Source organism: Aethalodelphis obliquidens, unplaced genomic scaffold, assembly GCF_003676395.1.
Source record: "Aethalodelphis obliquidens isolate GAN/ISIS:26980383/991018 unplaced genomic scaffold, ASM367639v1 scaffold7, whole genome shotgun sequence".
Taxonomy (NCBI): domain Eukaryota; kingdom Metazoa; phylum Chordata; class Mammalia; order Artiodactyla; family Delphinidae; genus Aethalodelphis; species Aethalodelphis obliquidens.
In genome coordinates, this window is record NW_020837951.1 from 17,833,035 (window position 1) to 17,848,811 (window position 15,777).

Consider the following 15,777-nt stretch of genomic DNA (forward strand, 5'->3'; position numbering starts at 1 on the left):
CAGCTCTGCCCAGTCCATGTGCCCAGCACAGTCCCTATGGTGGGCAGAGATGAGATGGGTTCATTCCTTGCATGGAAGAGACCCATACCGTCTTCTGTGAGAACCCAACGTGGGTTCAGTTTGGGTGAAAAAGTTACCACTGCAGATTTTAGGAAGAACTTTCTAACAGATGGAGCTAGAACGGGAAGGCCAAGGAAATACACGAGCTGGTGCTGGGAGAGCCTCGGTGAGGGAGGGCACAAAGGGGATTCCTGCCCGGGGTGGGACCTGGGGCTGGATGACCCCAGGTGTCCCTTCCACGGCTGACAGCCTGTGATTCTGTGAGGTTGAGCTAAGGGTTTCTCCCAGGCATCCCTCTGGCTTTACATTCCGGATGAATTTGTTTAGAGTTCCCCAGTTCCCCAGTTCGACTCTCATTTTTATTTTAAGCTATTTTAGAAGATAACAGAGCACAGCGCTGTCATTTTTCTCCCTCACTTTTCTCTCTGATCCCTCTCCCTTGCTTTATTCTATCTCTGGCTTTTTCTTTTTCAACCTTCTTTCTAAAAATATAAAGGGAGACGGGGGAGTTCTCACTGAACCTCAGTGAGGAGTCAGATTCTGCTCCCTCTGGTGGACTGGGGTCCCCACCCAAAGACAGCTGGCAGGAGCTGACCTGCATAGCAGAATGAAGGACAGAGAGGGGGCTTCTAAGTGGAAGTCTCTGAAGGCAACAGAGGGCGAGATGGAGGACTGAGGGGTCTCTGCCAGCCTGGCTTCAGGGACTAGACCTGTGCCCCAAAGAAAGAGACGCTGCAGGAGGAAACGGAATAGGCAATTTTCCATGAGATTCTCTAAGTTGCAAGCTCTCTTCCTTCAGGGCCAAGCGACAGTGCAACAAAGCATTGGGTGAAAGGCAGTTTCTTAATTTCTCTAGAAAACTGAGGGGCAGTGAGCTGTACTGTGAGGTAGCACAGAGATTGTTGGCTCCTGGGGAGGCCTGGGAGACAACCCTGTGCGGGGAAGGTCTGGTCATGGGTGGAGCCGCAACCGTGGCAGTCATGAGGTGCTTCCTTCTAGTGCCTTGCGGATAAATGGATCCTGAAAAGGAGGTTTCATGGAAGGAAACCGAGAGGAAGAGTTGTGACACATGTAAGAAGGCCCTGGGTACCCCAGAAGTAACTGTAGAAGAATCAAAGGCTAGTGATGTGTATTGATTCTAACGTGACCTTGTGTATTTATGCCCTCACAGGCTGTCAGGGTCTGGGGCATATATAAACATACACATACTGTGTCTTATCAGGTGTGTGGCCTTGGGCACTTACTTAATACCTCAGGGAATTTGTTTCTTCATATGTAAAGTGGCATGACATGCTTAGGTCAGTGCAGATGCTCAAAAGACTTGTGTTGAACAAATGCATGAATACTGGCCTTGATGTAGGGTTTCGAAAGGGTACAAACTCCTACTGATATAATGAATAAATTCTGGAGTTCTAATATACAGCATGGTGACTATAGTTAACGATACTGTATTGAAAATTGCTTAGAGAGGAAATCTTAAATGTTCTCACTTAAAAAAAAAACAGAAATAGGAGGTGACAGATATGTTAACTAACCTTACCGTGGTGACTTTGAAATACATACATGTATCAAATCATCACATTGCACTCCTTAAACTTACATAGTGTTATATGTCAATCATACCTCAATAAAGCTAAGAAAAAAAAAAAGACAAAAAAAAATACTGGCCTTGTAGGGCGATCTTCAGATCAAATGAGATAGTACATGAAAAAGACCATTAAAATCATAAAACTCCAACTATATCGAAAGTGTTCTTTGCACACCCAACCAGCAAAAGAGCTTCCAGGCTGGCTTACCTTCTGCTTCCCGAGGACTCCAGTGTCCTGATGGGCCACAGGGCATCGGGGAGGAGGCGTTGAAGGCATACTGCACCAGGATTCTCCCTTCCAGGCAAAGGTCACATGCTGATCCCAATTCTCTAGGAGGCCAAGGAAAGAAGGGAAATGCACCGACTTAGGAACAGTTGAATGAGTCCCTGGCTTGACTAAGCCGAAGGCAGAGGTTAAACCAATCTATGTTCTCCAATCTTCCCAGAGCTTCCAGAATATGACCCTGAGTGGCATTCTTCCCCACTGCCCACGAGGGCCTTGTTTGGGCCTAAGTGGCTTCTGTTCTGGTGGGAGATACACTTTAATTCTAAGCAGCCCAGAATCAACAGAATCAACTTACTACCTGCACTAATCTTCATTTCATCAATCATTTAAAGTTCCCTTGAAGATTTGATGTGTGGTTGTGAGAAAATCTTTTGCCCCATTGGACCTCAAATTTTATTCTTTTAACAATATCTGTCAGGTACCTACCATATGCAGGAACCATCCAGTATCCTAGGTATTAAATAGGAAGAAGGCGTGGTTCAGTTCCTTCACCTGAAAATGAGTGGGCTGAACTAGATGATGCCTAAAGAATCTTCTAGCCCTGACATTCTGGGGCTGGATGAGTCACTCTTTGATTTTACAGTCAAAAACAGTTTCCTAACCATGCCATCGAATTCATTTTAGCAGCTTTCCAAGGGGCAAGCCAGTGCCTCAATGGGACCAGCCCAGCCCCAGAAGCAGAATGTTACGGTGGCTTTCCCTATCATCTAGTGTCTTATGTGTCTGGATTCAATCTCCCTTTAGCCACAACAGCCTCTGGGATCCTACTTGTTCTCCAGACTTGGCTCCTGTTTAGGAGACAGTTGCTGGGAAGGGAGGGGGATAAGCCCTCTCCTCAGGTACGAGGGTGAGTGAGCCCAAAACTCTGTGAATCTGAGCAACTCCTACAGAGGGACTGGAAAGGGAAAATGTCAAGAAATGTCAGAGCCCAACCCATTATTTCTCAAAATGCAATGGTTCTTCCAATACCTCTTTCCTAGAAGAATCACTAGACTTTGGCTACCTGAAAGATACAGTGGAGGAACCTTATCTCAAGCCTTAGGGCTTCTGCTTCATAGGGAACCTCCGTAGCCCCTGGGCTCACATGCTTATCAACATCACAGTCTGCTGGTGGTCCTTATTCCTCCTCCACCCAGCTGCCAGGGAGCTCAACCCCAAACCTAAATCTGAACACTTCATGTCCCTGCTTACCTACTTACATGGTGGTCAACATACGTAGTTTAATGTATGTATGTATGGATGGATAAATACCAGTCATTCCAATATGTTGCTAAGACCCATGATGAACCTAGTCTAGACCCTCAAACTGCAGATTCTGCATCCTCAGCCTTATCACTGTAAATATGAAACCATACATAGGTAGAAATGTTATAAGCACACTAATATTCAGTGATAGGAGAATGATTAAATGGCCTAAGGTTAATCTGCTCAGTGCAATGGTAAGCAGTTTTTATAAAAAATACTTATAAAGATTACTAAATTTTATGGAAAAATGCATTAGCTATCACGTTAAGTGAAAGAGTCATATTTAAAACTGTATCTATAGCAGCATCTCAACGCTGTTCTAATAATCTTTTTTTTTTTTTTTTGTACGCGGGCCTCTCACTGTTGTGGCCTCTCCCGTTGCGGAGCACAGGCTCCGGACGCACAGGCTCAGCGGCCATGGCTCACGGGCCCAGCCGCTCCGCGGCATGTGGGATCTTCCCGGACCGGGGCACGAACCCGTGTCCCCTGCATCGGCAGGCGGACTCTCAACCACTGCGCCACCAGGGAAGCCCTGTTCTAATAATCTTAATGCAACAAAATATTATCAGCAGTAATTTCTAGGTGGTAGAACACAGGATGACTCCTCCCTCCCTCCTCTTATTCCTTCTGGTTGTCTGAACTTTCTATATATTTGCAGTATGTATAAGGGACTCCTGGACTAGCAGTAATGATGATTATACAAATATGCTTGCAGGCAGGGGATAAGGAGAGCAGAGAGAGGTGCTCAGCACCACTCTGGTTCCATTACAATGACCACAATCCATGCATAGCAACTCAGAGTCACAGGACTGGCTTTATGACGACAGTGAGATTACAAACATCCTTGTATGGAATCAGGAGTCACGCCGACCTTTATGGTAATTGAGCCTTTCTACTTCTTTAGATGCTCTGTTTTAGATGATACACATATAGTCACCTGCGCTTCACTGAGTTCTTGACACAGTGTGGGTTCCCCATAAACACTCTGATGAGTGAATAAGCCATCATCCACCTGACAATAAAGATGCCTAATTTACACAGAGCTCTACCAAGTGCATTCCCTCATGTTCGATCACCGGTTCATGTGTTCATTCAATATTTCATCTATTCATTCAGTGGATGCTCATTGAACAGCCGCTGGTTGTTAGCACTGTACAACTACCAGACATTAACCATCCAAGGGTGAGTACATTTGGTGTGGTACCTGCCCTCGTAAGAGTTTTCCATCCAGCAGAGGCAACGGTCCCTAAACAAACAGATCAATAGATATAAGAGTACAGATTCAGCATTTCTAGAAGGAAAGCTGATAGATGATGTAGGAGAGAATAATGGGGTGGAGCGTGCTGGGCTTATTTAGATTGGCATAATCATAGAAGATGTTAGTCAAGGTATGGTGAAGAATGACACAGAGTGGGAGTAAAGCATTCCAGGTTCAGTCTAAAGGTATGTAAAGGACCTAAGCAAGAAAGAAGGGCTTGGTCCATAAGGGGCCTTAAAGAAACCTGAGTGGCAAGAGTCACAGACGAAGGAAAGAGCAGTAAGAGAGGCAAGGGCCAGATCATGGGGGGTGCCGTAGACTACGTGTTAGATTACACATAGAAGTAATGGGAAACCACTGGAGGGTTGCAACACACGGGTGACGTGACCTAATTCACATTCTAAAATGATCAGTCTGAATGGTGAATGAAGAATAAGCTGGGCACAAGTAAAAGCAAAGTCAGTAACTAAAAAGCAAAGGTGGGTGATCCTGAGTATGGTGGGTGATGTTCCCATTTTATAGTTAAGGAAACTGAGAAGCATGAGTACAAAGTAACCAAAATCATAGCTCAGAAAGTCACAGAGTCAAAATGGGCTTTACCAAAATCAGGCAATATCCTACACACATTCAGGGAGTGTACAGTATGTGTTTCTAATCTTTGGCATTTCTTTGATTTCAACAGGCACCTGTATCTACACAGACAGACAGACAGACACACACACACACACACACTGAAATCATAGAAATACAGGATGCTAACACAGGAAGAGATCATCTTTCTTACCCAGGTTCCATGAGAATCAAAGTTTAAAGCTCCAAGTCTGTGCTGTCTAATACAGCAGCCCCTAATCACATGTGGCTATTTAAATTTAAATGAATTAAATAAATGTAGAATTCACTTCAGTTCCTCATTTAAACTTGTCACATTTCAACTGCTCCACAGCCACAGTTGACTAATGGCCACCATACTGGACACTGCAGAATGTTCTATTGAACAGTGCTTCTCTAAGGCATCCACTGTACATAATGAATTAACCTCTCTCCTATGCATCTAAAATGGTACTAGTTATGTACCACCCTTAGGAGAACTGAGAAAACAGTTACTCAAAAGTCATTTTCTGTGTTCTGAGATTTGGAAAAGGAACCTTGGTTGAGCAAGGCTGGATCCCCTTGAGCTCGTAGATCAGAAAAGTGAGGCTGAAGAGGAAGAACAAATGGATGAGGTTGCAAAGCCTTCAGACTCAGGTCTCTTGGTCCCCAGTCCAGCATTCTTTCCAATACACCACAGCCCATTGTTCAGAAAAATGCAACCATCTAGTCAACACATGTTTGCAAGACAGATAAAAATAAAGGAGTTAAAAAAGCCAGGGGTGGCCTTGAATTATTTATTCAGTTGCCCATGTGTGAGGACACAGGCTGTGGGAGGATCTGAATATGTTTTTTTAAGGAAAACCCTTGTATTCTCTTAGACCACAGATGTGAGGAACAGCAGGAGGACATGAGGATGGCCAGGGGCGAGAGGTTGGCATTGATGAATGTAGTGGAAAACACCAGAGATTTTTCAGGGAAAGAGAACTTTTCAAGTAGCTCAACAGCTCTGGAAAACTGTACAAGAAGGGAGCTTTTATTTCCTGAACACAGAGCGTGTGTGCTAGGCATAGCGCAGAGGTCATCTTGTGGAATTCGCCACAAAAGCCAGGGGAAGTGAGCCTGGTTAGCACCTTTTATGGAACAAGATGCAGAGGGCCAGAGAGGATCAGAGAAGGGAGATGACTTGCCCAAGGTCCCATAGGCTGGGAGTGGTGAAGCTGAGACTGGAACACAGACAACTTGACATCAAAGCTCGCGCACTTTGTACTAAGCCGATTTCCACCAGTAGGAACTCGGTGTGTGTGGGAGGGTGACAGTTCCATTCCTTTACAACAATTTATTGAACTTGTTGACCTACTTCCTTTAGCCATAGACTATGGTCTACATAGCTGTTAACCCTAATTAGACATGTTTCTAAAATGTCAGTTTTAATTTAACGTATGATAACTCCGTTGTGAAATCGTAGACTGAACAGAATAGCTATTGTATGAGCCTCAAGTACCAACTGACTATAGGTTATTAAAAACATATTGATTGAAGCTGAGGGCACTATGTAATAGAGACATATCTCATTACACAACAATTAGCCCTCCAATAGGTTCCCAACAATCAGATGGTATTTATTTAATGGACAAAAACTGCTTTATGAAATACAAATTGAATACATACACAGGAAGCTTCATTTACAAAACTTCCATTTTCAAGTGGAATCGAGGCCAAGCCTTGACCAAAAGTCTGATACTCCTCATTGCCACAGAAAAAATAAATAAATCTATGGGCTGCTGGAAAGCCTGCTCTGAAGTGTCACATGAGGTTTCCCAACCCCAGCTCTAAGCTCCCAGTGAGGATGGCTGGGGAAGAGGAAGGGGGGTTTCTACAGAGGGCCTAGGGAGTGCACTTCCTTTCCCCGTGATCACATCCATCCAGCTGTCAAATGAAGGCTCTAGATTCAGGGACTGATAGTAGTGTGGAAAACTGGAGCCCGAATTTAACGTGATGCCATGATCTAATATATTTTTTACATACACACATGCACACGCACACACACACGTATACACCCATATTTGTGAGAGCTCCTTGCCACATTTGGTGGCCTTTTTTGAGGGGAGGGGTAACACCTCCTTCATAATTCAAAGTTTGGAAAGACTTAATGAAAGAACATGAGAGCCTCGGATAAGACACTGCAAAATGTGACTCGAAGCCCAGCTCCCACCACCTGCTATGGGCTTTTGGTCAAAGCTCTCCACCTCTTTGTGCGCCAGTCCCTACCTCATCTGGCAAATGCAGAAGTTGATTCCCCTGTTATAGAATTACTGGAAAGATGAAATGAGACTGTATAGAAAGCATTTAGTACAGAATCCAGTGCAGAGTAAGCACTTGATAAACGGTGACAACCACGACCATAGAGTAATAATTAATCATCAGCTGGTTATTATTTCCACCAGCATCAGTGTTGTATCATCATTACTGGATAAAACATCCCCAAGAAGGGCTGGAAGGGGGGCAATCTACTAATCTACCCTAAATTATAGCCAAGTTCCAACCAAAATAGAGGTCAACATCGCAGTACGTTTCATGACCCTTTAAAATCCCCTAAAGCTTGAGCTCCTCAGGGAGTCCCGATGCTGAAAGGCAGCACAAGAAACCGTTTGATTCAGGTTTCCACCTTCAGGTCATGAAGGCATCATTAGACCCACTTTTCAGCTGACAATAAGACTCAGGGAGGGAAAGTGACTTGCCCAAGGCCATACCACTAGTGAGTGGCAGACAGGAGCTGAACTGAGGTATCTTGTGCCTCAGTTTATCATCCTCTGATCTTCTAAAAATTCTACCTTCAGTTCTATAAAACAACACTAGGCACAGGCACAGATTCTAATTATACAAAAATATATGTGGGACTTCCCTGGTGGCACAGTGGTTAAGAATCCACCTGCCAATGCAGGGGACATGGGTTCGATCCCTGGTCCGGGAAGATCCCACATGCTGCAGAGCAACTAAGTCTATGTGCCACAACGACTGAGTCTGCGCTCCAGAGCCCGCGAGACACAACTACCGAGCCCGTGTGCCACAACTACTGAAGCCCATGCACCTAGAGCCCATGCTCCACAAGAGAAGCCACCGCAATGAGAAGCCCACACATCGCAATGAACAGTAGCCCCTGTTCGCCGCAATTAGGGAAAGCCCACGCAGCACTGAAGACCCAACGCAGCCAAAAAAAAAAAAAAAATCAGTGTTGAGCCCTGCTCAGCTTAATGCTGATTCAAGAGAAAGCTAAAAGCCTTAGAAAAAAATTATATATTAAATAAATTTATATATATATATGTATATATATGCCTGTGTATTCATGTATAATGTACCCTTCATATACTATACGTATAGGAAGGTGTTAGCCCGTTAACCAGAGGCAACTTCAACTCCCGAGCTCACGGAGATGAGACCAGTACCTCCATCTCAGAAGAAGTTCTGGCGACAGAGGTTTCCATGTTTTTAATGATAAAATGAAGCTAAGTATTCACCACTTAAAATATGCATCATTACTGATTAATTTCTGTTAGCAATCATTCATGTATCCCCTGACCCCCAAATCTACATCGTGCCTCTATGGACCAGTCATTGTGCTAGTCGTGGCGGGCACTCGTTAAACAAGATCGAGAACAAAAAACACAGCGAAATCCCTCTCCGAGGCTGCTTCCCTTCCAAGTTTCCCTCTTCTTGGCAGGAGAGAGAGAGGGGCATCAACACTTCACAGGCCACACTCACCTTTCAAAGAAGTGGCCGTCGATGGGCGGGAACCACTCCAGCATCACAGAGTCGGTCGTGTGGCCTACGATCTGGGGTGCAAGGGCGACAGGCGCCGGCTTCCTGGAGGGCTGCCAGCTCTGGTACACCAGGTCCAGGTAACAGTGCATTCTGGCGACTTGATTGGGCGTGAAGGAGTCAGTGCAGTCGTCATCTGCAAGCGGGCAGAGGGAGAGATAAGAACCTCGCTGCACGGGCGGGCAGGCAAGAGAATGATGATGTCTCCTGGTGGACCGAGAGCCAGCACCCCAGCCCCTGCCAGCTCGGAGCTGGCCTCTTCCAGTGCTCAAGAGTTAATGGTCTGTGAACAAATTAGTGCAGTCATCACTTCTGGAGACAGGTGAGAGGGAACAGGAGGAAGGGGAGGGAGGATAGAACTGAAAAGGCACGTCTGAGCCTGGAGAGGGAGGTCACGGATAAGGACAAGGGCAAGACAAGCTGCTTTCCACGGGGCCCAAATCCCCTGGTCAGTAAGTCACACATTCCCTTATCCGTTCCCTCCCCACCAATCATTCAGCCTCTCTCACTCATCCACTCATTTTCTGGTGTATTCACTCATTCACCCACTCACTCCTTCTTTTACGCACTCACTCGTTCCTTCACTCACGCCTTCGCATTCATTCATCCACTCATTCATTAATTGTGCTGTTTACTGATGCAGTGGCACTGGCCTTCAAACAAGCTTTCTGAGCATCGATTCCATAGCTTCTGCTCTAAGCCGAGGGCCAAGGAAACGTAAAACATTCCTGCCCTCAAGGAGCTACCTGCCTAGTTATAGAGTGAAGGTCAGTTCGCTGTGTGGGTCAAGGTGGTTATAAGGCTGTTCAGGTCTGTGACACTGACTACTGATGAAGAGGAGTCGGCACGTTGAGGAAGGCGGAGGAACCGGAGAGGTTTCTGGATGTGGAACTGGAGGGCAACCAGGTTGCACAGCTAAGACTGAGAAAGAAAGTGGAGGCGTGGCGGGAGGGGGAGCTCAGGCCTGCAGAGCCGATGTGTCCTATGCAGCAAGCATGGGCCAGGAGTCAGGCAGACGCAGAAGCGGTCCAGGCTGAGTGTCCACGGCGGGAATACAAGGACAATGACGCCTCCTGCACAGCGCTATCACCGGGAAATGCCCAGGCATGGGGCACTGTGCTTTGGACACATATAACCCTCCCACTAGTTTTGGAGTAAATACTGTGATTTCTGCATTGTACAGAGGAGGAAATTGAGGCTGAGAGTCTACCTGCTTTTTAAAGAGCACAGAGCTAGGGGCAGATCTGAGATTCGAACCCAGACAGTCTGGACTCCAAGGCCACGTTTCTAATCCATATGAGAACTTCTTTCTGAGGGTACATGAGACCTTGTCTGGGCAAAGCATCCTGCAGGTGCTTGATAAACAGGAGTGGAGCCTGAGTCTGAGGGGGGCTGGAATACAATCTCTTAATGTCTTTAGATCTAACGACCTTCAATTCTAGTCTCTCTTTTCTAGGATGCGGAATGAAGGCCACGACCTGAGACTTATCCACACCCGCCCCCCACCCCCCAGCCCAAGGAAGGAGCTGGACTCCCATCTCTCCCTCCAACAGCTTTATTCAGCTGCCCCAGGGGCAGAGCAAGGCGCTGTTTTGGCTTGGTTTCCAAAAACACCACTTCCCAGAGGTGTCCGCCTGGTCAGGGTTTCTGCAGCTGGGCCCCAGACGGAGGAGCACGGAGATCGCCACATCTTAAAACAAACCCGCCACTGGGAGTCCCGCAGCATAAACTCACTTCCCCTTATCAAACAAACAGAAAATAACTTCGGGCAGGTGCTGGGCAGTTGGACATGACCTTGAGAATCCAGCTTTGAGAAGGGACGGGGTACAAGGAGGTTATACACAGAAGCTGCCTCTGATCCCCTTAGCAATTTTTGACAGTCTCCTTTCCAGCACCCTGGGGAAGTCTTTCATACATTGGGTGTCCTTTGGAAAACACTGTAAAAGAGTGGCTAGTTACACAAATCACTCTCAAGCCCAGATACCCCCATGTAAATCCTTGGATACCAACCGTTCTATGGGTCCCCACTGCCTGGAGAATAGAGTCCAAAGGCACTTGATGGTCTAAGAAGCGTTAGATCATCAGGTGCATTTTCCTTTGTTACTATGAACTTTGCACTTCATCCTGAAAGCTCTGGAAAAGCCACTGGATAGGTTACAGGCAGAAGAAGGACATGATGGCTAAGGAAGTAGGGGTTCTGTAGTTAGATTCATGCATGAGGAACCTGGAGTCAGGAATCTGGAGTCAAATGATTTTATGCCCTCAGTGCTTCGGTTTGCCCATCTGTAAAGTGGAGATGATGATGATAACGAGAGTGCTTATGTCAGAACACTGCTGAGGGTTATGAAAAGTGCAACATCAAGAGGTACGACCAATGCTCAGTGAACGCTCACTGCCTCGGGACCGGGAATAGTGCCTGTGTGTGTGCGCGCACGCATATGCACTAAGGTGGGCGAGCGCCGGAAAACCAGAAACAGGAAAAAATAACAGAACATAAAATATTCATTCTCTTTGATCTCACAACATCCCATTTAGGAATTCAACAGATCGATACTCATGAACAAACACGAGGGAAAACGTATGTACAAGGATGTCTTCTGAAGCATCATTTACATAGTAAAAATATTAGAAATAACACATCCGTCTGTCAATAGGGGGATGACGCTGTACCTTGAGGCACATGCACAGAAAAGAATTCTAATCAGTCATTTCCAAAACAAGGAAGTAACTTTAAAACTCAGGTCCCTTGTGTGTAAATTGGGGACACTTAAATCAACCCCACTACTTAGAGTTGTGGTGTGGACTCCACGAGCTGGAACGTATAAAGCATTTATCAAGATGAACGAAGAAGAAAAACTGCAATGTTTTTCCTCTCTACATTCTGATTTGTTTGCTTTTCTTCCCCCAAAGAAGCATATTTTCCTTTTCTAACTTAAACATTAGCCGTTTCCATGTCTGTCAATAAAAAGTTTGAAAAATGGACAGGTGACAGAACCTGGTAGGAGAGCAGAACTGTACCTGAACTTTAAAGCTTTAGTCGGAAAATGTCCCTCTCAGGGTAGATCGCTTAGAGGCTGAACTGCTACCAGAATCTTGGGTGAGGTATGGGTTTCTGTTTATCATAAAGGCTCTGCCTCAATTAGCTAACGTCTCGGGTCAGCCCCTCTTAGCTTTCTGCCATCACAGGCTTTCCCTCCTGATATCCGTGGCCACTTGATCCTTGTGTCTAGGACCAGCCAACCCATCTTGTTCTTCTGTCCCCACGTTGTCCCCAGGCAGAAAGGACTTTGGGGGGATTTCAGTATTCTGGGGGCCTGCACCAGTCCCCATGCTCTTGAAGTTGTGCCCTGAGTTTTCTAATCAAACTCTGCTCTCAAGAACAATTTCCATCCGTAACTGGAAGGGCACAGAGCATGGAGGTTCAGGGCCTCCGCTCCCCGTGGAGCCTTGGGCACAATGCTGACCCCTGACAGCCTCATTTCTACCCGCTGTAAAATAAGGAATCGTGATGCTAACTGCTTCCTACAGCTGATGAAAGCATTTAACAAGCTAACCCATTTCTAGTGCGTGAATAACTGAGTTGCCCTTTGTAAAAGTCTCTGCCTTTTTGTTGTTTTAAAAATAATGATAATGATAATAACAGCAACAGCAATAAGTGATTATATTCACTGTAGAGCATTTGGAATGTGCTTAGAATATTGCAAAGAAATAAACGCTACTGTAAACATTACCTAGAGATAATACAATTAATATCTAGTATACACATATATGTATGTGTAGATGGATGTGAATATCTACAGTGAATTTCTATAATTCTTATCACAAACATCATATATATAATTGTGATGATATATGATATATGTTCCAGGTCTTACACTATACATTGGGCTCTGGGCTGTTTTCACGCTAAACTGAACAAATAATCCTACTAATTGTCACTTATTGAGCACGAGTTATAGTACCAAGGACAGATCTAAAGGCTTCACCTGTACAATCTCACCTACTGTCATGCAAGGTAAGGGTGATTAACCTCCGTGGTATCCATGAAGTAACAGGCCCAGAGAGAAGTAACTTGCCTGAGGTCAAAGGCTAGCACACAGAGGATTCAAGTTGGTCCCCACACTCCACACTTCACACTCTGAACCACTAGGTTACTCTGCTTTGTGGCCGTCAGCCATCTGCTGTGCATCCTCAGTGATCACAGAACGTTCTACCATATAGGTACCTTGTGATTTACTTCAGCAACCCATTCTCTTTGGACTTGTAGGAAGCTTCTGTTTTTTCACACGTATAAAAGCACTTCTTTTCTATGCTTGGCAGACAGTAAATGTCTAATTAATATTTGGAGAATAAACATTGCTCAGAACATTTTTAGGACTAAACCTTTAAACACATCAACTGATTTATTTCCTTAGGATATACTTCTTAGAGGTGGGACTTCTGGGTCAAAACGTACGTGCATATTAAAAGAGACACACAGAACAACGGAGACAAGACACTTGCTCCCAAAGGGCGGGGAAGGCCTGGTTTCCACACTCTTGAGGAGGCAGGGCCTGGAGGGTCCTCTTGGTTGGCTCCCTATGGCCTATTACCTTCAGGAAGTAAAATCTGAGCTGCTGCCCTCCCATCTGCCTGGGGATTATCCAACAGTTCAACGTGACCGCACTCACCCGGTGCTCAACCTGGCTTGCCCCATCACCTGCCTGGTGTCTGCTTAATCTGAGCAGTTGGGACTCTCTTAAACTTCCCCAGTATCAGAAAGGGAGCCAAATAATTCTTGCTTAAATGCAGGCTCTGCAATAGAAGGCATGCCTTGCTTTTTCTGTGTGACCCTGGGAAAGTGACTTAAACTCCCTAAGCCACACTTTCTACATCTGTAAAATGGGTGCAAAAGTAATAGCATTTACTCCATTGGGCTATTTTGAGGATTCAATGAGACAAGCCTATGAAGTGTTTCCCATAGCGTCTGGCATGCCACAGGTACTCAGTAATTTCTGTAGACCTGTCACCAGCCACGTTCAATTAATTAAAATTACTTAGGACTAACAATTCAGTTCCTCAGTCTCACTGGCCGTGCTTCAGGGGTTCAACAGCCACAAGCGGCTAACGGCTACCATACAGGGCAGCGCAGACACAGAACACATACAGCTCTGCAGCAAGTTGGAGGACCCAGGAAGGAAGGAACTCGGAGCAGCTGAGCCGGCAAGGTCTCCACCCTCTTGCCTTGACTGCAAACCCCCTGTGCATTGCTCTCCCCAGCCCTGAGAACCCGATCCTGGTCTGCATTTTGAATTTCATCCAGCTGCTTTTGTCACCTCATCTATCAGAGATCCTAAGGAAAACAAACATTTCAAAGTTCGTGGTTGCCTTGAATATGCTTTTGCGGGTGTAAGTTTGTTATCGTAGCTCAGTGAATTAGTTCTGCTGTTAATGGGTCACTGAGCTGAGGGGTTCCTTTAAAAAAACAACATTAAATCAATCACCCTTTAGATCTGTACAAAGGGGAACAAAAAAAGATTTAGTTTATGGGGGTCTGGTAGCTAGTGGCAGCTCCTGACCCCTAAGAGGCCGGCAAACTTCCAAACTCATGTTATTGTTTATTTTCCATGTGCATTGAGCTGGCCAAGGAAAGGTGCTATAGAAATGGAACGAAAGCAGGGCCCTGTGAGAGGACAGGGCACCGGATGTGAGATGCAGGCTTGGCTGGGAATGGGAGCCCAGCGGGAATCTGCTTTTGAGGAAATACCTAGTACTCGGGTCTTTTTTAGAGACCCAAACCTAAGGACCGTTTACGGTGCCAAGGGTAGGCACTGACCCTTCAAGAGACCTCAGGTGTGAACTGTAGGAACCTTAAACTGGAGAGGCCCCCAGAGGTCATCAGCCCAAATGGGAAACCAGGAAGACCCACGGGCAATCATCGAATTCATTGGGTTTCAGGAGGGAAATCCTCTCTTCAAATGCAATCTGAGGCAAAACTCTAACAGAAACGGAAAACTGTGGGAAGGGGGCTCCCCTGGTTCAAGCAGAGATGGAGGCCTAGAGGCACACAGCCGCTCAGGGCAGCCCCCCGAGGCGTATCTGTGGAACAGAGCTCGAAAGCCACCCGAAGTGCTCAATAACCCACTCAGCCATCAGCTAGGCCTCATTTGAAGAGAGGCATGAGAGTAAACGAGAAGAAAAAATACTTGGAGTCACCAAAATATACAAGCAGCTCAGGCAGCTCAATAACAAAAAAACAAACAACCCAATCCAATAATGGGCAGGAGACCTAAACAGACATTTCTCCAAAGAAGACATCCAGATTGCCAACAAACACATGAAAGGATGCTCAACATCACTAATCATTAGAGAAATGCAAATCAAAACTACAGTGAGGTATCATCTCATACTGGTGGTCAGAATGGCCACCATCAAAAAATCTACAAACATATATACAATGGAATATTACTCAGCCAGAAAAAGGAACGAAACTGGGTCATTTGTTGAGACGTGGATGGATCTAGAGACTCATACAGAGTGAAGTAAGTCAGAAAGAGAAAAACAAATATTGTATATTAACGCGTATATGTGGACCCTAGAAAAATGTACAGATGAACCGGTTTGCAGGGCAGAAACTGAGACACAGATGTAGAGAACAAACGTATGGCCACCAAGGGGGGAAAGCAGTAGGGGTGGGGGTGGTGGTGTGATGAATTGGGCGATTGGGATTGACACGTATATACTGATGTGTATAAAATTGATGACTAATAAGGACCTGCTGTATAAAAAATATAAATAAAATAAAATTCAAAAATTAAAAAAAAAATCAACAAACAATAAATGCTGGAGAGGGTGTGGAGAAAAGGGAACCTTCCTGCACTGTTGGTGGGAATGTAAATTGATACAGCTACTATGGAGAACAGTATGGAGGTTCCTTAAAAAACTAAAAATAGA

At 45.5% G+C, this 15,777-nt stretch overlaps 1 protein-coding gene across 1 annotated transcript in view; it reads right to left on the reverse strand.

Annotated features, from left to right (window-relative positions):
• The window catches only part of PAPPA (pappalysin 1), a 208,784-nt gene that overhangs the window by 130,480 nt on the left and 62,527 nt on the right, over positions 1-15,777 (reverse strand). The window contains exons 5-6 of the mRNA XM_027105071.1: positions 8,788-8,980; positions 1,857-1,978 (exon numbers count right to left, since the gene is read on the reverse strand). Of these exons, the coding sequence (XP_026960872.1) occupies positions 1,857-1,978; positions 8,788-8,980 (315 nt within the window). The remainder of the gene's footprint in view (positions 1-1,856; positions 1,979-8,787; positions 8,981-15,777) is intronic.